Source organism: Molothrus ater, chromosome 29, assembly GCF_012460135.2.
Source record: "Molothrus ater isolate BHLD 08-10-18 breed brown headed cowbird chromosome 29, BPBGC_Mater_1.1, whole genome shotgun sequence".
NCBI classification, from domain to species: Eukaryota; Metazoa; Chordata; class Aves; order Passeriformes; family Icteridae; genus Molothrus; species Molothrus ater.
This window is the reverse complement of record NC_050506.2, coordinates 3232490-3252102: the sequence shown is the minus strand read 5'-3', so window position 1 is coordinate 3252102 and position 19613 is coordinate 3232490. Positions and strand designations below refer to the sequence as shown.

At 68.3% G+C, this 19613-nt stretch overlaps 1 protein-coding gene across 3 annotated transcripts; it reads right to left on the bottom strand.

The window, feature by feature from the left end:
• Window positions 1-291: 291 nt before the first annotated feature.
• Window positions 292-18119, bottom strand: LOC118696092 (transgelin-2-like). Of its 3 annotated transcripts, XM_036398031.2 has the most exons (23): window positions 17781-18119; window positions 17210-17401; window positions 13892-14044; window positions 13619-13770; window positions 13347-13464; window positions 13072-13213; window positions 12788-12933; window positions 12540-12682; window positions 12034-12174; window positions 11840-11956; window positions 11323-11473; window positions 11108-11231; window positions 10860-11035; window positions 10536-10786; window positions 10380-10464; window positions 9767-9937; window positions 9591-9636; window positions 7653-8873; window positions 7024-7169; window positions 1217-1425; window positions 960-1134; window positions 775-877; window positions 292-695 (listed from the first exon to the last, which is right to left on the bottom strand). In XM_036398031.2, exons 1-23 carry the CDS (start codon window positions 17830-17832, stop codon window positions 554-556), a joined length of 4356 nt encoding a protein of 1451 aa, XP_036253924.1. In that variant the 5' UTR covers window positions 17833-18119; the 3' UTR covers window positions 292-553. The 3 variants fall into 3 exon arrangements, with proteins under 3 accessions (XP_036253924.1, XP_036253925.1, XP_054373642.1); XM_054517667.1 differs by lacking the exons at window positions 292-695; window positions 775-877; window positions 960-1134; window positions 1217-1425 and adding an exon at window positions 6666-6921; XM_036398032.1 differs by lacking the exons at window positions 7024-7169; window positions 7653-8873; window positions 9591-9636; ... (14 more) ...; window positions 17210-17401; window positions 17781-18119 and adding an exon at window positions 3226-3295.
• Window positions 18120-19613: the final 1494 nt, after the last annotated feature.

Here is a 19613-nt window from a genome sequence, read left to right as displayed (position 1 = left end):
ATCTGGTTTTTCATATTTGGTGCAGTTATAACCACGGCCAGCAGGGGGCGCTGCGGGGATCAATGCCGGCCAGCAGGGGGCGCTGCGATACAGCGACAACTCAGCCCCGCCCCTCATTGCCCCGCCCCCTTGCTCTTGCCCCGCCCATTCCCTCCTGACCCGCCCCCTTGGTCGTGGCCCCGCCCCTCCACGCAGCCATGGGGTTCCTTCACCCCCAGACCGGGGTCCCGACTTGTAACCCAGCAGGACCCCCCTGCCCTCCCCCAGCCCCAAATCACGACCATGCAGGCCTGGAAAGAAGAGGATCCATTTATTGGGGCACAGGGGTTGCTCCCCAACACGCTGGGGGGGCCCTCCAGCAGCCCCCAAGGCACTGCGGGGCGGTGGGGTGGGCGCAGCGGCACCGCACCCACCCAGCCAAATAATATTAATAAAAAATTCCTTTGGTCCTGACAAAACTGGGGCCGGGGGGCACCCGGCTGGTCCACGGCAGGGGTTAAGGCAGTTTGGGGGGGGCCCCTGGCAGGCAGAGGCCTGGGGGGTCCGGAGGGGCTCAGAGGATCTGGCGGGGCATCCCGTAGCCCGTCATGCCAGCCTGCGAGGCGCCCCGGTTGGTGCCCATCTGCAGCCCGATGACACTCTGCCCCTCCTTCAGCTTGTCCTCGGAGAAGACACGCCGGTTCTCCTGTGACTTCCTGCGGGCACAGCGGGTGTCAGCATCCCCGAGGGACCCCACAGCCCGGCCTCTTGCCCTTCCAGCACCCCAGCACCTACTTGGGGAACCAGTTGGGGTCTCCCACGAAGAGCCCATCACCCTTGGCTACGGCCAGGCTGCCCAGGTTCATCAGGGTCCTCTGCACACACGCCATGTTCTTCCCTGGAGAACCCACAGCAGGCTCAGCTCCATCTCCATCTCCATCCCCATCCCCGTCCCACCCCACAGCCTCTGGGTCACTCACCCTCCCAGAGATCCACGGTCTGGAAGATGTCGGTGGCGGCGATGCCGTAGCGCTCAGCCGCCTGCAGGAACTGCGAGATCTGCTCCATCTGCTTGAAGGCCATGGCCGACGCCTGGATTTTGGCCACGGGCGCCTGTCCCCGTGGGTGGAGGCTGTTGATGAGCCTGCACAGCACCTGCAGGCAGGGACAGGGACAGGGTTAGGCTCAGGTGTGTGGCACGGTCACCCCCTGCCCCGCTGGCCCCGGGGCTACTCACTGTGCCATCCTTCAGCCACTGCTGGAAGCCATCCCTGCCGGGCGCCGGCTGTGCCACCGCGCTGCCGCCGTCACCGCCGCACTGCGCCAGGATCCAGCGCACCAGCACCTGCTCCAGTTCGGGGTCGTACTGCCGGTCAATCTTCTGCTGCACCTCCCGGCTCAGCCCGTACGAGGGGCCCCGGTTTGCCATGCTGACGGCAGGGGGGTCTGCGGGGATGGCACCCATCAGTGGCTCTGCTGGCACCGGGGCACCCACCCCGTGAGCCCCATCCTGCCTGGACGTCCGGCGTGGAGCCTTATCACCCATGCCAGGCACTGTGCAGGCTCTGCCCTCTTCCTGCCCAGCTGGCCGGGAGCAGGCGCTGGCTCTGTGCCCACCCAAGGGGCAGCAGGGTGGGCAGCATCCTCTGTGCCAGCCTGAGCATCCCCATCCCGTGGCCCGGCCCCGCACGGGCTTGGCAGCCACCGGGGGCCGGTCGGAGCTTGTTTGCAGATCTCGCCCGTTTGCTCGGGCCCAGAGCCAGATCCGGGACTGGCACAGGAGCGTGGGGCCAGGGCTGATGGCGGCGGTGTCCGCACCCCGGCGGGGCAGCCAGACCCCACCCCTGGCCAGGTGCTGTGCCAAGGTGCCACTGGAGCGGTGCCACCCATGCTGGAGATAATGCCCACAGGGGATGTGAGCAGAGTGGCCCTGCCCGTACAGCCAGGGTGTCCCGAGCCCCTGGGCTCTCTCTGTGCCCTCTGCCCACCAGTGCCGTGGTGGGCACATGAGGCTGCCCCCCCGTTCATTGCCCCCATGCCCTGTCCTTCCCCGCTGGCATTTGGGGGCACCGAGAAGCCAGAACACGTGCAGGCAGCCCTGCGTGCCCCGGTGTCCCTGTCCCATCTGGGCACATGTGGCAGTTGCTGCCCAGGGGGTGCCCCGCCCACACCCGGGGACCCCGGGGTGCCAGGCTGAGCTCACCCCTGTCACACACCCAGCTCGGGGGTCCCGTCACCAGGAGCAGCCCCAGGACGTGCTGCCCTCAAGGACAGGAGGAAAACCGAGCCCAGCCGGGTGTGCCCCCAGAGCCAAAGCCTTGGGCCACCGCGGGGGTCTCCAGGGCCAGGCCTGGGGCACGGGGACCCCGCGGGGAGTGGCGTGGGGAGCGGCCGGCCGGGGGCCAAGGCGTTGGGAAACAAAGAGGAGCTGGAACTGGGATCATTTCCCGACCCAGCCGGAGCTTGCCCAGGCGGGATGGGGACACACCCGGACCCAGCCCCGCTGCCCCGGCGACCTCCGGACTCCGCGAGGGGGGGGCTGCGCCCAGCCCGGCTGGGCTGGGGACCCTCCGGCCATCGTGGGGGCAGCGAAGGTCCCAGTAATGGGGCAGCCATCCGGGGGTCTCCGGGGACAGCCTGGGCACCCCGAGCTCTCCCCAAGGACTGGCAGGGAAAGCGCTGTACCCAGCCCCGCTGGGACCGAGCCACCCTGGGGACCCCCGAGACCCTGCAGTGCCAACAGGGAGGGGACCCCAACCCGCACGAGGCCACCCTGGGGACCCCGACACACTCCGGGGACAGCAGGGCCAGGCTGTACCCAGGGCTCGACCACCCTGGGGTGCCCAGAGCCCCCCGGGAGCAGCGGGGAGGGGACAGCGGGGGGACACGGCCACCCCGGCGGCGGCGGGGAGGGGACCGGAGCCAGCCCCGCGGGCGCGCCCCGGGGCTCCCCGCACGGCGGGGCCGGAAGCCGCACCCCGGTCCCGTTTCCCGGGCGCGGCCGCGTGTCCCGGCGGCTCCGCGGGCGCGGTCCGGCCGCAACCGCTACCGGGGCGGGCGGGGGGACACCCCGGGGGACACCGGGCGCGCCCCGGGAACTGGCGGCCGGTCCCGAGCCAGTCCCCATCTCCGCCTCGTCGCTGTCCCGGTCCGCATCTCCTTCCCGGTGCCCGCGCCGCTCCCGGTGCCATTCCCATCCATCACGTGCCCACCTGCGCCCGGTGCCCGGTGCCAGCCCCTCCCTACCTGCGGCGCCGGTCCCGCGCTCCCGGGGCGGCAGTGCCGGATGCCGCCGCCCGCGCCCTTTTCACGGCTGATGTCACCGGCACCGCCCGGCACCGCCCGCCCCCGGGGCGGGATCCGCGGCCAGGGCTGGGACCGAGCCCGCACCGCGCCCCGGGGCAGCCCCGCCCCGCCATGGGGACACGGGGGGGCACGGGGACAGGGTGGCCGTGCTGGGGACAGAGTGGTCATGGTGGGGACAGGGTGATCATGGTGGGGACAGAGTGATCATGGTGGGGACAGGGTGATCATGGTGGCCAAGATGAGGACAGGGTGGCCGTGGTGGCAAGTGGACAGAGGGGTTGTGTGGGGACAGTGTGGCTGTGGTGGCCGAGGTGAAGATGGGGTGGTCATGGTGGGGAGGGGACAGGGTGGCCCTAGTGGGGACAGGGTGGCCCTGCTGGCAGGGGGATACAGTGGCTGTGTGGGGACAGAGTGGCTGTGGTGGTCATGCTGGGGACAGGGTGGCCACAGAGGGGATACAGGCATTGTGGGAGGGACAGGGTGGCTGTGGTGGGGACAGTGGCTGTGCTGGGGACAGGGTGACCATGGTGGCAGGGATTGTGACAAGGACAGAGTGGCTGTGGTGGCAGAGGTCGGGATGGGGGTAACTGCAGTGATCAGTGTCACACACGGCAGTGGCTGAGGTGAGGACAACGTGACTGTGGTGACAGTGCCACACAGGGTGACTGTGGTGGCTGAGGTGACAATGTGGTGGCTGTTGTAGTGACACAGTGGTGACAGGCAGACACAGGGCTGTGTGGGGACAGTGTGGCTGTGGTGGCTGACATGACGATGGGGTGGGGCCTGAATGGCTGCAGTGGGGTCAGGGGGGACACAGGGGACACAGGGACAGTGGGGACAGTGTGGCTGCAGTAGCAGGGACAGTGCCCATGATGGGGACAGGCTGGGCATAACCCCCCTGAAGATTTTGGTGGGGGCTGTGCTGTGGTGACAAAACCTCCCATGGTGGCAGTAAGGAACGAGGCTGTGATGGGGACGATCCCCACAGTGGCACTTGTGGGTGCCAGGACCCTGCTGTGACGATGATGGGGACAAGCAGGGCCTGGCTCTGGTGGCAGGGGGACAGCTGAGGCTCGGGGGGAGGACGTGGCCTCCGCAGCACCCGCAGTGTCCCTGGTGGCGCCAGCACAGCCGGTGGCGTTGGCACCGCTCCCGTCTCCATGGCAAGCGCCACCAAAACAACAAACAAAGCCCGGGCTCGAGGCCACCGGCCGCCTCCAGAACCAGTGACAGGGCCACTGCTGCAGTGTCCCCATCACCCCCCCCCTCAGCACCCAGCTCAGCACCCACTGTGCCCAGCTCGGCTGGGGTGCCACCACTGGGATGGCACTGTCACCCTCTGGTGTCACCAGAGCTCAGCTGGGATGGCACTGTCACCCTCTGGTGTCACCAGAGCTCGGCAGGCATGGCACTGTCACTCTGTTCTGCCACCAGAGCTCAGCTGGGATGGCACTGTCACTCTCTGGTGTCACCACAGCTCAGCTGGGATGGCACTGTCACTCTCTGGTGTCACCAGAGCTCAGCTGGGATGGCACGGTCACACTGTGGTGTCACCAGAGCTTGGCTGGGATGGCATTGTCACTCTGTGGACCAGCCCAGAAGTGTCCCCCTGCCCTCCCTGGGTCACTCCCACACCCTTGGGTGCCACAGGGTGGGGTGGCTTTACCCCTCTAAGGGTTGTGGGTGTCCCCTGGGGATTTTGGGTGGTGTTTCCTGTGGCTTTGGGGACATGGGTGGGGGACACGTGGAGGAGGGGAGCAGGGCAGGGAGTGACACATGGGTGACCCATGGGACTGGGGTGACATGGGGGGGAACAAGGTCAGGGGGTGACACAGAGGTGCAGGAACAGGGGTGGGGTTAGGGGTGACACGGGGACAGGACCCAGGGGTGACAAAGCAGGAGATTTAGGGCTGACACAGGGGCAGGACCCACAGGGGGGTGGCCCAGGGTGACACAGAGCAGCAGCAGGAAGGTCCCAAGGGTGACAGGAACAGTGACACTGGGACAGGATCCTGGAAGAGCTCAGCCAGGGGACAGAGGGGGTGATTTGGGGACAGGAGCCCCAGAGGGCACAGTGGGGGTCGATACAGCAGACACAGCAGGGAGGGGACCTTGGGGACAAACTCAGGGACAGAGGACAGGATGAGGGGCACACACAGGCAGAGCAGGGGGCAGGGCCAGGGGACAATGGGCAGCAGGCAGGGGGACATGGGGTGGACATGGCAAGGAGACATGATGGAGGGGACACCAAGGGACAGGGGCGGATGTGACAGGGGGACACGATGGCAATACGGGGGGACATGAAGTGGGCGGGGCAAGGGGACACAGGAGGAACTAATGGGGGGAAATGGGGTGGGTGTGGCAGGGGGACACAAGGGGACATGGGGTAGGTGTGGCAGGGGGACACAAGGGGACATGAGGGGACATGGGGTGGGTGTGGCAGGGGGACACAAGGGGACATGGGGTGGGTGTGGCAGGGGGACACAAGGGGACATGAGGGGACATGGGGTAGGTGTGGCAGGGGGACATGAGGGGACATGGGGTGGGTGTGGCAGGGGGACAAAGGGGGACCTGATGTGGGGACGGGGGGGGGGGGTGACCAACGTCCGTGACCCGACGCGACCCGCGCCGGAGCCCACGCGCGACCCCCCGGTGATGTCATCCCTTTGTCCCCGCCCCCTCGGTGACGCGCTCCCGCGCCGTGGCCATATTAGGGCATGAGCGTGCAGGCCACGCCCCTCCCGCGCGCTCGGGGCCGCCGCCAGGCCCCGCCCCCTCCCCAGGGACGGGGAGAACCGAGGGAGGGACACCGGAACGGGAGGGGGAGGGGAGGGGGGGGGCTGAGGAAAGCGGGAGGGGACAGGGACATTGGAGAGGGGACAGGAATGGCGGGCACCCGGATAGGATGGGGAGGACAGCGCTGAGATGGCGGGAAAATCCCATTGGGAGGGGGGGGGACACGGAGAAAATGGGGAGGGACAGCGAGAAGATGGAGGGACACCCCAAGGCAGGAAGATGAGCAGAGACTTGAGGAGGGACTATGAGGAAAACGGGGGGACAGAGCAATTTGTGGGGGGACACGAGAAGATGGGGGGGGGTACCAGGAAGATGGGGGGGGTGGGATTGATAGGGAAGGGCCGGGAAGGTGCGAATGGGAAAAGGGAAACTGTGGCCAGAGGATGAGGAAGATGGGGCCGCAGGAGAATGGGCGAGCCTGCACAAGGCACGGAAAGTGGGACGAGGTGGGAGGGGGACACCGAGAAGATGGAAGGGGGGGTAGGATGGAGTGGAAGACATGGGACAGAGGGGGTTTAGAAGGAGGGCGGACGTGGCAGAACCCGGGATGCCCTGGGGATCCCCCCGCCAACAGGAGCCAGAGCTGCTCTCACGCCTCTTTATTCCCCCCCCGCCCATCCTTTCACCCAGGGGTCCCAGGGGGTCCCTAGAGCAGCGTGGCCACCTCGAAGCGCTCGGAGCAGCACCCGCGGGCTCCCACCCGCTGCCGCCGCTGCTGGGCCCCCTCCCTGCGGCGCCGCGCCCCCAACCCCTCGGGCCGGGGGGTCTGGCCGCGCTCCGGGGGACCCCCCGTCCCCAACGCCTCCGCCGACACCGAGCTCACCGGGGCCGAGCCGGGCTCTGCGGGGAGATAAGCAGCGTCCGGCCCCGCCGCGGCACCCGGCGGGGCGGCCACGGGGCCCTGGGCACGGGGGTGGGGGAGCGCGGGGGGGCCGCACTCACGGTGCCGCTGCAGGTCCCGCAGCGCGATGGAGGAGCCGGGCCGGGCCGGGGCCGCGCCCCGGTAAAGCTGCAGCGCCTCCAGGAGCTCCGATTCCAGCGCGAACTCCGCGTCCCACTCGTAGTTCTCGTCCACCGAGGTGTTTCTCCTGCGGGGAGGGGGCGAGGGGCACGGCCCGAGGGTGTGAGACCCCTGGGGTGGGCTCCAGGGGAGACCCCAAAAGTGAAATCCCGGGGGATGGGTAGGAGAGGCCAGGGATGGAGGTCAGGGCAGAGCATGAGGTGTCAGATGCCAGGGATGGGCATGAGACCCCAAGATAAATGCCAGGAGAGACCCCCAAACCACAGGTGCCCCGGGATGGGTGTCAGGGGCAGATGCCAAGTTCAGATCTCAGGGATGAGCATCAGGGGCACCAGCCCGAGGGATGTGGGGACACGGCAGGGATGCTTGGGGAGAACTGGAGGGGGTCTCTCGGAACAGGGACACAGGGGGGTGTCCCCAGGGCACTGCAGGGCCGGGAGGCAGCCAGGTGGCTCCGTGCCAGGCCACCCCATGCCAGCTGGGTGGGACAGGCCCGGAGCTGCCCCAGCACGCTGTAGGAGCTCATCCCAGTGCCCTGCCCATGGCTCACCTCTTCCCGGTGCCAGCATCCATCCTGCCCCGTCCCTCCTCGGCTGCCGAGCCCCCGCTGTGCCAGCTGCCCCCGTCCCCGACTGGGGTGCCCAGGAAGGTGCCCCCCAGGGACGGTGCCAGCGAGGGGGGCCGCAGGAAGGAGCCGCTGCCCCGGCCGCTGCTCTGGCTGGTCAGGCTGCCCCGAGGGAGCTTCTCCGGGGCTGCAGCGTCCGGCGGCCACCCCGGGGCCTCAGTCCGGAGATGTGGGGCCGGCTGGGGGGGCGGCCCGGGGCTGGGGGAGCGGGGCCAGGAGGGGGAGCCGGGCAGCGAGGCCTTGGCGGGGCCCACGGGCAGCCGGGGGGGCTCAAGGAACGCAGCGGTGGCGGGGGGGGAGGTGGCGTTGGCACTTGTGTCGATGCAGTCCGGGCACAGCGTCCGCCCCGGGCGCGGGGGGCTGGCGGGGGGCTCCGGCCGGGCGCCGGCACTGGGGGGCTCCCCCGTCTCCTCCGGGGGGGGCCAGTCGCCGTCCACACACATCTCCTTGAAGAAGGGCAGGCTGAGGTACTGCAGGATGCCGCTGATGGCCGGGGGGCCGGGGGTCACCGGGGGGCTGCTGGCCGGCCGGGGGGAGCCCTGGCGGGGCGGGGAGTCTCGGGGGGGGCCGTGGCGGGGCCGGGGGGGCTCCTGGACGGCGCTGTAAGGCAGGGTGGCGGCGGCAGAGGCCACGGGGCTGACGTCGGTGATGCTCAACGCCACGGCCTCGTCCACGGGGCTGCTGCTGCCGTAGCCGAAGTAGCGGCCGTGGCGGTGCCCGGAGGCCCGGGCGCCCCGGCGGGGCTGCCCCGCGGGCTGGGGGCGCAGCGAGACCCCCCTGTGCCACACGGGCTCGTCGTCTTCCTCTTCTTCCTCCTCGTCCTCGTCCTCCTCCTCCTCGGCGGGCAGCTGGCGGTAGGGCTGCAGCGGGTCCCGCGGAGGCTCCGGCTCCGGCTCCGGCTCGGTCTCCAGCACGAAGCGGCCGTCGGGGCCGCGGCAGATGCGCTCCAGCGGGACGTGCTCCCGGTGCTCCCGGTGCTCCCGGCCGTGGCTCTCGTAGGCGGGGTAACAGGAGCCGGCGATGCTCAGCCCCAGGCTGGTGCCGGCCTTTTCACCCCACAGCAGGCTCCGGTGCAGGCTCCGGCACGGCGACGGCTGCAGCTTCAGCTTCACCGTGCTGGCGGGGCTACCAGGGCCACGAGCATTGCTGCAGGGGAGAGGCAGCAGCTGCAGCACCCCCAGCCGTGCTGCTCCTGCATTTCCTGAGCTTTCTCCAGCCAAAACTGCCCGGAGGGAGCACTAGGGGAGAGCCCGGTGCCAGCACCCCGCTCCTAACGCCCTTGGGCAGTGGCAGCAGGGCGTGGCTGTCCCCAGCCTGTCCCTGTGCTCCCAGATGGTGGCAGAGGGATGGTGAAGAGCGCCGTGGGATGGGACAGGGAGAGGGACAGGGATGGGAACATGGCATGGCCAGGAGTGGGACAGGGAGGGAGAGGGATGGAGGGGAGCATGATATGGAGAGAGTAGGAGAGGGAGGGGAGTGTGGCATGGCCAGGAGTGGGATGAGAGGCAGCAGGATTTGGGGGAGTGGAAGCCAGAGGTGTGACATGGCAGGAGTGGGATTGGGGGGGAATGGGATGTGGAGGAACATGGCATGGCAAGAGAGGGACAGGGAGGGAGTGTGGCATGGCGTGGCATGGCATGGCATGGCATGGCATGGCATGGCATGGCATGGCATGGCATGGCATGGCATGGCATGGCGGGAATGTGGCATGGTGGAAGTAGGATAGGGAGGGAGTGTGGCATGGTGGGAGCAGGACAGGAAAGGGGTGGGATGGAGGGAGCAGGACAGGAAGGGAGTGGGATGGAGGGACCACGGCAATGACACAGCAGGACAAGCAGGGAGCGTGGCAATGATGTGACTTACTGTGGAGGTGGAAGCTTCTTGCTGGGGGAGAAGACGAGTGGTGGATCTGGAAGGCCATGAGAACACAGGGGGATCACATGGCGAGCAACTCAAAACGTGATGAGGAGGAGGAGACGGCGGCACCCACTCGGTCCCCACCCAGGCTGGCCTGTCCCCTGTCCCCTGTCCCCGGGTACCTTGGCGGCGCTTGCGGACGCGCGCGGCGCGGCGCCGGTTCATGATGCAGGCGGCCATGGTGCTGAAGATGACGGCCACGCTGAGGAAGCAGATCCCACCAATGACCCCTGCCAGCACCGGCTGTGGCAGCAGCTCCGGCAGCTGCGTGCGGGACGGGTACACCTCCATCCCTGCCACACACAGGGCACCCCATCAGGCAGGCACAACCTCCTGGTGTCACCAGGATCACGGGGGGCTCAGCTCCTGACCCACCAGGGCTGCTCTGCCCTTGGTGGGACCTGTGCCCCCTGCCACACACAGGGCACCCCATCAGGCAGGCACAGCCCTCCCCCGGTGTCACCACATCATGGGGACACAGCAAGGGCTCAGCTCTTGCCCCACCAGGGCTGCTCTGCCCACTGCCATGGGCACCAGGAGAGGAGATGCTCTGGTTCCTGAGGCTGAAGCCACTCTGGCTGTTGCCCCAGGTTTAGCCTTGGGGGTCCTGCTCTGCCATGCACCCAGTTTAGCAGCAGGGACAGGGGGTGGGAGCAGCATGAAGGGGATTCTCCTTTGGGAATCTGGACGTTTCCCACCTCTGGTTTCTGTCCCCACGTGGAAGCCCAGCCTCACCTGCCGTGGACACGTTCACTGTGTTGCTGGGGTCGCTGATGTAGCTGCCAGCAAAGGCCACCAGTCGGAACTCATAGAAGGCGTCCTGGGGAGGACACAGAGCCATGAGCCACGCTGCCACAGCAACCACCGAGCCCTAAGCCAGCCAGACCTCACCTTGATGAGCCCTGGCACCAGCACCTGGGTGTCAGTGCCGGGGATGGAGCGCTCCAGCACCTCCCAGCCGCCCTTGTCCTGCCGCAGCTCCAGCGCGTACCCGCTCAGGGCCACTGAGGCACGGGCAGGGGGGTCCCAGCGCAGCAGGACCCCCCTCACGGTCTCGTTGGCAGTCAGAGCCCGGGGTGGGGACAGGAAGACGTGCACGGTCATGGCCGGTGGCTCCGGAGGCACTGTGGTCACTGGGAAGCCTTGGGGAGAAAGCAGAGGTTGGCACGAGGTGGGCAAGGGGGCACCGGGGGTGTTCTGGGGAGCTGCCCTTACCCCTGGGCACGGAGGTGACAATCTGGCTGAAGGGGCCACTGCCCAGCTTGTTCTGGGCCAGGACGCTGAACTGGTAACTGGTGTCTGGCTGCAGGTTCTCCACCAGAAGGTGCTGAGCCCCCGCTGGCACCGACAGTGACACCCAGTCATGGTGTGCCCGCGGTGGGTACCTCACCCTGGGGACAGGAGGGACCCATGAGAGGGAGCTGAGGCCCCTGGGGGGGGACACAGCAGGGGTGGGCACTCACAGAGGGGTGTACCAGACGCTGAACCTCTGGAAGTAGCCTCCATCAAAGCCTGGCTCCCAGGAGATGTTGGCTGCCAGCAGCAGTGGGAGCACGGAGACGTTGGTGACAGCGTGGGGACTGGTACCTGGTGGGCAGCAGTGTCACACTGGGGGGCTTGGGCCACCCTTGCCAGCACGTTGCCCACCCCAGGACTGTCCCAGTGACAGGCAGCTCACCCAGTACGTGGACAGAGGTGGCAGTGGTGACACTGGCCACCTGGTTGGTGGCCGTGCATTCCCAGACTCCGTGCTGCTCCTTGATGAGGGGGTGGAGGACAAGGCTGCTGTTCCCATCCACCTGGGCACTGCTCTTCCCCATGCTACCCACCTGTGGGGCATGGACATGCTAATGGAGGGCCACCACCAACCTGGCCCCTGCAGGGCTGGGACTGTGACACTGCCACACGGGGGACAAGGGGACTTGAAAAGGGGGACATGGCCCACCACCCTGGGGCTGGTTTGGACACCAAGGGGCAGGGTTCTGTCAGTGTTTTAGAGAACAGCCAAGCAAAGTGACCTGAGGCCCTTCAGGAATCATGTGATGGGACGGAACCCAGTGGGGATAGGGACACAGCCCCAGGAGTGATGTGGGGACAAGGACACTGCCCCCACAGAAATGATACCCTGGAGGCCAAAAACAATCTCTGTCCCGGGTGGGGGGGCTCAGCTGACCCCCCAAAGCAGCAGCCCCTACCTTCACCCAGGTGATGGTGGGTGGGGGATCCCCTTGAGCCACGCAGGGGATCACCAGCTCCCGGCCCACCTCCTGGAAATATTCCTCCTTGGGCCGCACCGTGAAGGCAGGAGGGTCCTGCAAGGCAGAGGGGCAGTTTGGGGGGGCTTGGCAGGGGGTGCAGAGCCAGGAGGGGACCCCGAGGGGCTCCTCACCTTCAGCAGGACCCGCGTGGGCCGGGACTCGCCGGCGGTGCCGTAGCTGTTGTAGGGCGTGCAGCGGTACAGCCCCAGCGCGTCGTCGTTGCCCGTGGCGATGACGATGGAGCCGTCCGGACGAACGGACCAGCCGGGGAGCTGGGAAAGGAGGAGGGATTTGGGAAGGTGGGAAGGGTGGTGGGAGTGGGAGTGGCCGTAGGAGGGATTTGGGAAGGTTGGAAGGAGGTGAGAGAGGGGAATGGGTGAGCAGGAGGATTTGGGAGGTGGAAGGAGCTGGGAGTGAGGAATAGGTGAGGAGGAGGGGTTAGGAAGGAGCTGGGAGAGGGGAATAGGTGAGCAGGAGGGATTTGGGAAGGAGCTGGGAGAGGGGAATGGGTGAGCAGGAGGGATTTGGGAAGGAGCTGGGAGAGGGGAATGGGTGAGCAGGAGGATTTGGGAAGGAGCTGGGAGAGGGGAATGGGTGAGCAGGAGGGATTTGGGAAGGCTGGTGGGAGTGGCCCTACCTTGTCCAGCTCCAGCGGGCGCCCGTCCCTCGTCCATGTGACAGAGAGCAGCGGGGGGTTGGCCCTGGAGGGGCAGCGGATCACGCCCCTCATGCCCTTGGGCAGGTGAGTCTCCGGGAGCATGGTGGTCACCTGCGCCGGGTCTGCGGGGACACACGGGGCTGGGGTCCCCATGGGGCACCCCTGTTCCTACCACAGCCCCCACAGCAGGGCTCCCTACGGCCTGGGGGTGCAGGAGGGGGTCTTACAGAGCACTGTGACGAAGGCTGAGGCGGAAGGTGGCTTCCAGAGCCCGTTGCTGGGGGTGCACGTGTATTTCCCAGCGTCGTCCGGGGTCGTTCGCTGCAGCAGGAGGCTCCCGTCCACCAGGACACGGACCCGAGCCTGGAGGTGGCTGGGAAGGGATGGCACAGCAGGGAGTGGCACAGCTGGGACTGTCCCTGCTGCCCTGGGGTGATGGATTTGCCCCCAGCATGTCCCTGGCACTCGGGGGCAGGTTTGGGGGCAGAGCAGCCCCGGTGCCAGCCCATACCTGAGGTGGAAGACGTTGCTGCTGCCCTGGAACCAGGTGTAGGTGAGGTTCCCTGGGTATGCCTCAGCCTGGCACGCCAAAAAGGCATCTTGGGAGATGTTGACAGTGACATTCTGGGGTGGCACCACGATGATGGGTGGCCCTGGGGTGCGGGGCAGAGTGGCACTGAGCGCTGGGCACAGGGGACAGCCCCAGCTGCTCCCAAAACCGACCATGCCATGGCTCCCTGTGTGTGCCCAGCCCACGGGGCAGGGCTGGGCACCACCTGTCCTTACCCTGCACGAGCACACGGGTGGTGTGGGTGACAGTGCCCTCCTTGCTGGAGGCGTGGCACGTGTAGGTGCCCGCGCTGGCACGCTCCACGGTGGCAATGCTCAGCGTCCCGTTGCTCACCTGCAATGGCACCAGCTGTGGCACGGCCACCGAGGGACGGCAACGTGCCCTGTGACCCGGGTGGTGGCAGCAGGGAGGTGCCACCACACTGGGGATGGGCAGCAGAGCCTGGCCACACCCCACAGAGGGGTGACCAGGGGGTTGTCACCCTCACCTGCACCGTGTCCCCGCTCTGCACAGGCAGGTCACTCCTCTTCCAGGTGACAACAGGCTGGGGGTTGCCGACAGCCCTGCAGGTGAGGCTCAGTGCAGCCTGGTCCCGCACCTCCACGAACGCAGGGGGGGTCTCCAGGAAGGTGGGAGGTGCTGAAAGGCAAATCCCGATCCAAACCCTTAGATTGGCTCAACTCAGTGTGGAAGCCCAGCGTTTCCAGTGCCAGCCCTGGGAGATGCGGGCAGAGCAGCTGAGGGTGGGACGGGCCGGTACCGTTGACGGTGAGGTGGATCCAGGTGCCGTTCTGGAAGTCGGCGTCGGTGCTGTGCCGGTCGAGGAAGAGCACCCGGCACTCGTACCAGCCCTGGTCCTCGGCACGCAGCAGGTCCAGGCGCAGCGAGGCACCTTCCTCCAGCCGCACACGACCTGTGTGTGCCACCGGCAGCGGCTCAGGGACAGCCACGTCCCCGGGCCATCCCCTCCCTGGGGCCACCCTATCCCCGGGTCACGCCCTCCTCGGGCCACCCCCTCTGGGGCCACCCCTCTCGCGGGTCACCCCCTCCCTGGGGCCACCCCCTCCCCAGGGCGCCCGCCCACGCTGGCCCCGCGGGGGGCTGGGAACGGCGGTGCCAGAGGTTGGTCCCAGCGACGTTCAGCACTCTACACACATGGGTGACAACGCAGAGGAGGCGACAGTGGCTCTGTCACCCGCCCTCGCGCAGGGTGGCCTTGGCGGGGTCCCCCAGCACGGCGGGTCCACGCACTTGGAGCATCGCTGGTCCCAGCACCCCTGCCCCGGCCCCTTTTCCCCCTTCCCGAGGACTCTCCCTCCCCCTGGGAGCTCCCCCGGCGCTCTCACCCTTGGGAGCCCTGCTAAGCCCCGGTCACAGTGAACCCTCGCCCGCCTCGCTGCAGCTTCCCGGGGGGACACGGTGACCGGGGCTCGCTCAGGCCGTGGGGTCCTCGCCCCGATCGAGCCCCACGCCCCGCGGCCTCTTTGATGAGGAGAAGGATAAGGGCCGCAGCGAGAGCGACCGCAGCCCGCTAATCCCCCGGGCTATTATCAGAGCCATAATCGGCTCAGGGTGCAGTGGGCAATTGGCTCAGCCCAGGCTGGGGTGCGCGGCCAGCGGCCCCCAAGGAACGCACCGGCACCCCCTGTCTGGGGCACCCACCATCCTGGGCACCCCCTGTCTGGGGCACCCACCGTCCTGAGCATCCCCTTCCCTGGGCACCCACTGTCTGGAGCACCCCCTTCCGTGGGCATCCATCTTTCCCTGCCACCCCGGCACCCCCTGCCCGGCACTGCCACCCCGGGCACCCCCGGGCCATTCCAGGTGACCCTGCTCCCGGGACACCACGGCAGGGACACGGCACGGGCAGCACCGGAGCAGCCCATGATGCTCCATCAGCATCCCAGGACCTGCAGCTTCCCGAGGGGTTCCCGACACGGGAAGTTTTGGGGAACCCCGCTGCCAGCCCCAGCCGGTGTCACAGACGGTCCCCACGCTGTGCCCGAGGCACCGGAGCCCCGGCTGGCAGCGGGATTGGGATTCCGTGTCCCGCCAGACGAGCCCGGCAAGGATGATGAGGAGGAGGAGGAGTGGCAGGAGCCGGGCAGGCGGGTTTGGGCACCGAGATTCGCCCTGAGCCGTGCGAACTCCGCACACAAACACGTGCAAACCTTTCCCGCAGCGCCCAGAGCTGTCTCCCACCCCTCTGCCTTCACTCCACAGCTGTGGGATGAGGGGTCCGCCAGCCTTCACCCCAGATCTGGCTCCCACGCCGAGCCCTGGGAACTGGGACAGCTCTGGGAAGCTTTGGGAAGCTCTGGGAAGCCCCAGCAGCTGCCAGCCCCCAGCCCCAGGCACGGCGGGAGCAGCCGGCTCCCGAACAAAGGTCCCTTTGGAAGGGATCAGAGCGGTCTGGGGACGCCCCTCAGCCTCCCCCTAATCCCCCTGTGCCGGCCCCAGCTCCCTCCTCCTCCTCCACCGCCCTGCAAAAACAAAACCCTGTGGCCCAGCATCCCCCCGCGCCTGGCAACCGACATTCAGCGGGACACAAAGGAGGGGAGGGGACACAAAGGGGGCTGCAGCCCCCGCCACGCGGCCGGAGCCAGGGAGGGGGGGCCTGAGCCAGCCCGGAGACCACCGACCCTCTTCTAGGGCAGGGGACAGGGGCTCGTGTCACCGTGGGTGGCGGTGGCACCCAGGGGAGAGCCGACCCCATCCCACCACGCGCTGTCACAGAAGGAGCTGCAGCCCACCCTGTCCCCAGGACCCCCCCCCCCCCGATCTCCCCAGGAGTGACACTGGTGACAGCAGCGGTGACACCTGATCTGATCCACCTGGGAAGCGGCGGAGAGAGGGGGCTGGCATCGCCCTGCACCCACCTCCCCTGCCCTTCCCGGCCGATGGAAAACAAGAACAAGCCGCCCCGCTGCCATGGCGACGGCCGCCAGCCCCCCCTGCCCACCCACCCAGCTCGCCCTCATTCCAGCCAGCAGCCCCTTCCCCCAGCGCTGATCCCAATCTGCTCCCGCAGCCCTCGGCGGCGAGGGGACACGGGGGAGGGCACTGCCAGCCCCTTCCTGGGTAACCGGAGCCGCGGCAGCCCCGGGGCCCCTCGGCGCTCAGGTAACAGGAGCCCAGCCCCGGCCTCCCGGCAGAGCAGGTGCCTTGTCCTGCCCGGGGCGTTCGTTGTCACCGCTGGTCCCTCAGAGCCAAGGCGGAGCTGCTGAAAGCATGCCCCAAAATCTGCACCCTCGTGGGAAAGGGCAGCAGGAGAGTGGGGTGTCCCAGCCGAGGGGATTTTTAGGCAGGGGACAATTTTGGCAGCAGGGTTGGGGTTGTGATCTGAGCATGATCTGGCCCCCCGAGGAAGGGTCGGAGCACAGATTTTGGCACAGAACGTCGGGGTTGGGCTCAGCCCAAATCACCCACGGGCTGCCAGCTCTTCCCATGCCCAGGGGACACTCTTGTGGCTTTCCCCTTGTGCTCTCAGGGATCCTCTCGCTGGGATTCCTCTGGCTCTGCCACCGCTCACTTTAAATACCCGCTAAAGCAGCGAATATCCCCCTCCCACGCCCAGCCCGTCCCCGGCCCAGCTTTGCTCCAATTAGCAGCTCCCCTGAAATCCCCTCCCCAGCCTCAACCTTCAGGCGACCCGCACGGGCCGAGGCAGCGCCCGCAGCCCCCGGGGCACCCCGGTGGCACCGGCGGGGCTCGGCCGTGCCACCCTGCAGGAGATGCCCCAGCAGCCACGGGGGTGGGTTTGGGGGGTTTCTCCCAGATCTCTCACCCTGTGGGGATCCCTCCCGCTGCCAGGCTGGGCAGGGATCCGCATCCCCTCTGCCAGGCTGGGCACCCCAATCCCTCCTGCTATCCCTGGGGACGGAGATTGGCACTCACCTGCTGCAGGGACCTCCCTGGCCCCCCGAGACCCCCGCAAGAGCCCCCCACTTCCCCGGGAGTGGGATTAAGGTGGTCCAACAGCAGCAGCACCCGGTTTGACCCAACCACAGCGAGTGGAGACACGGGACAGCCCACGGGAGTCCCGGGAACCCCCGCCCGCCCCTTCCCCGCCACTCACCCGCGTACTCGGGGTCCACGCGCGGCGAGTAGAGCCCGAACTTGATGAAGATGGGGAGGACGAAGCCGAACCGGACCCACTCGATCACGTAGAGCGGCGGGCGCGCCTCGTGTGCGCCCAGGAGCCCGCAGGACAGCACCGCGCTGCCCCCGACGCGCCCCACCACGGCCCGGGGCTCGCTCCGGCCGCTGCCTGCGGGACCGGCACCGGGACACGGGTGAGACGGGACGAACCGGGATGAACCGGGATGGGGGCGGGACGGCACGGGACACACCGGGACCCTTCCCCTGCCCACGGAACCTCCCGCCCCCGTCTCTCCGGGACCCGGTGCTGGCCAAACCAATCCCACCGGGACACACCGGGACCTTCCTCCCGCCCCCGCTGTCCCCAGCTGTCCCCCGCCTCCTCCCGCTTTCCCGGCACCCGGCACTAGACGGACCGGTCCCGCCGGGACACACCGGGACATACCGGAACACACCGGGACCCTTTTCCCGCCCCCGAGCCCCGCCGCCCGGCACCGGCCAGACCGGCCCCGCCGCCACCCCCCCGGCTCCCCGGGGCGGCCCCTCACCCCCGGCTCCGGCGAGCAGGCTGAGGACGGCGGCGCGCAGCCACCACCGCATAGCCCAGGTCCCCCCTGCGGCGGCTCCCGCGGCGTCACCGGGGCCCGCGGACCGGCGGGCTCGGCCGGGCAGCCCCGGGGGCACCGGCCCCGGGCGGGGGGCGCGGGAGGCTCCGCGTCCCGCCGCTCCTCATGCCCGGCCGGCCGCGCTCGGCTGCGCTCGGCTCTTCCCGCCTGCTTTCGGCTCTTTCCGGCTCGGTTCGGATCCGTCCGGGTCTGCTCGGCTCCGGCCGCCGCCGCCGGGCGGCCGCAAACAAACCCGCGACGGCGGGAGGGGCCGCCCCGGCCACGCCCCCCGCCGCCCGTTGCCGCGGCGACAGCCAATCAGGAGACGCCGCTGAGCGCTTCTGGAGGCGGCCAATGGCGGAGCGAGGCAGCGGGGAGCGAAGGATGCTGGGAAATGTAGTACCCGCAGGGGGGGCAGGGGTCCGGGGGGCGTGTGGGTGACATGGAGGGGGGATATGGGGGGGAAAGCGAGGGGGACACGGGAGGACACATGGGGGATCACGGGTGGGACCGGGAAAAGCACGGAGGGCTACAGGGGGGGCACCTAGAGGGAGGACACGAGTGGGACACACGGGTGGGACACACAAGTGGGACACACAGGTGGGACCATGGAGGGGACACAGATAGGACACGAGTGGGACACATGGGCAGGACACGCAGGGAAAACATTTCTGGGACAGAGAGGGATCCAGGGGACACAGATGGGACACAAGGGTGGGACTGTGGTGGGTCAAAGAGGGGACACACGGGTGGGACATGGATGGGACACATGGATGGGACATGGACAGGACACGTGGGTGGGGTTTGGGTGGGACACAGGGACAGGTGGGTGGCACTGGGGGCAGTTCAGCCCTATGTCCCCTCTGTCCCCTCTGTGTGTCCGCCTGAGCCAGCGCTCCCCGCTCGCCCTTCCCCATCCCAGCTCCCGCTCTCTAATCCCACCCTAAATGTGTCCCCACACGGGGACAGCCACCAGTGCCATGTCCCCATCCCGCGGGCTGAGCCGGACCTGGGCCACTCGCCAGCCTGGGGGGACAGGAGGGGACACAGAGGGGACATCCAGGATGTGTCCCCGGCTCAGAGCCAGGATTGAGGGACGAGCAAACCCCGCACGTGTGACACCGGCCCGGCCACACGGGAGCCCCGGGAGCGGCTCTGGGGCGATGCCCCCCCAGCCCAGCCCTCCTTGGAGGGGGTGGGGGGTCCATGGAGCCCCCCCGGCCCGGCCTGGCCCCCTGAGCCCAGGGGACTCTGAGGACAGCGTGGAGTCAGCGGGGTTAAGGGCAATAATTCTGTCGTAAGCAGCTTTGGGCCGCTCTGGCCCATGTGAGCTTAGGCTGGACATCGCTGTCCGGCACTGCCACCGCGGCCACGGCGTCCCCACCACAGCCACATCGTCCCCACCGTGTCCCCACTGTCCCCGTGCTGGCCCCCACACAGGGCTGGGCACCCCAAACTGGCTGTGCCCTGGGTATGTGCCCCCCGCACGGCTCCGTGCGCTGGCGTGGCCTTGCTGTGGCATCACCTGGGGGACATTGGTGTCCCCAAAACCCCACCATGGGCCACCAGGGCCAGCTGGGTGGCCCTGGAGTTTTGGAGTGATCTCATACCCTGTGGTGAGCCCCCTTCCCAATTCTGGTCACATCTGGACAGGGCACAGCTGGATTGTCAGCAGTGCCCAGTGTCACCATGCCAATGTCACCACCCTGGTGTCACCACCCTGGCACCTTGTCCCCAAAGGAGGATGGTGACATTGTGGCATTCCAAAGGAACTTT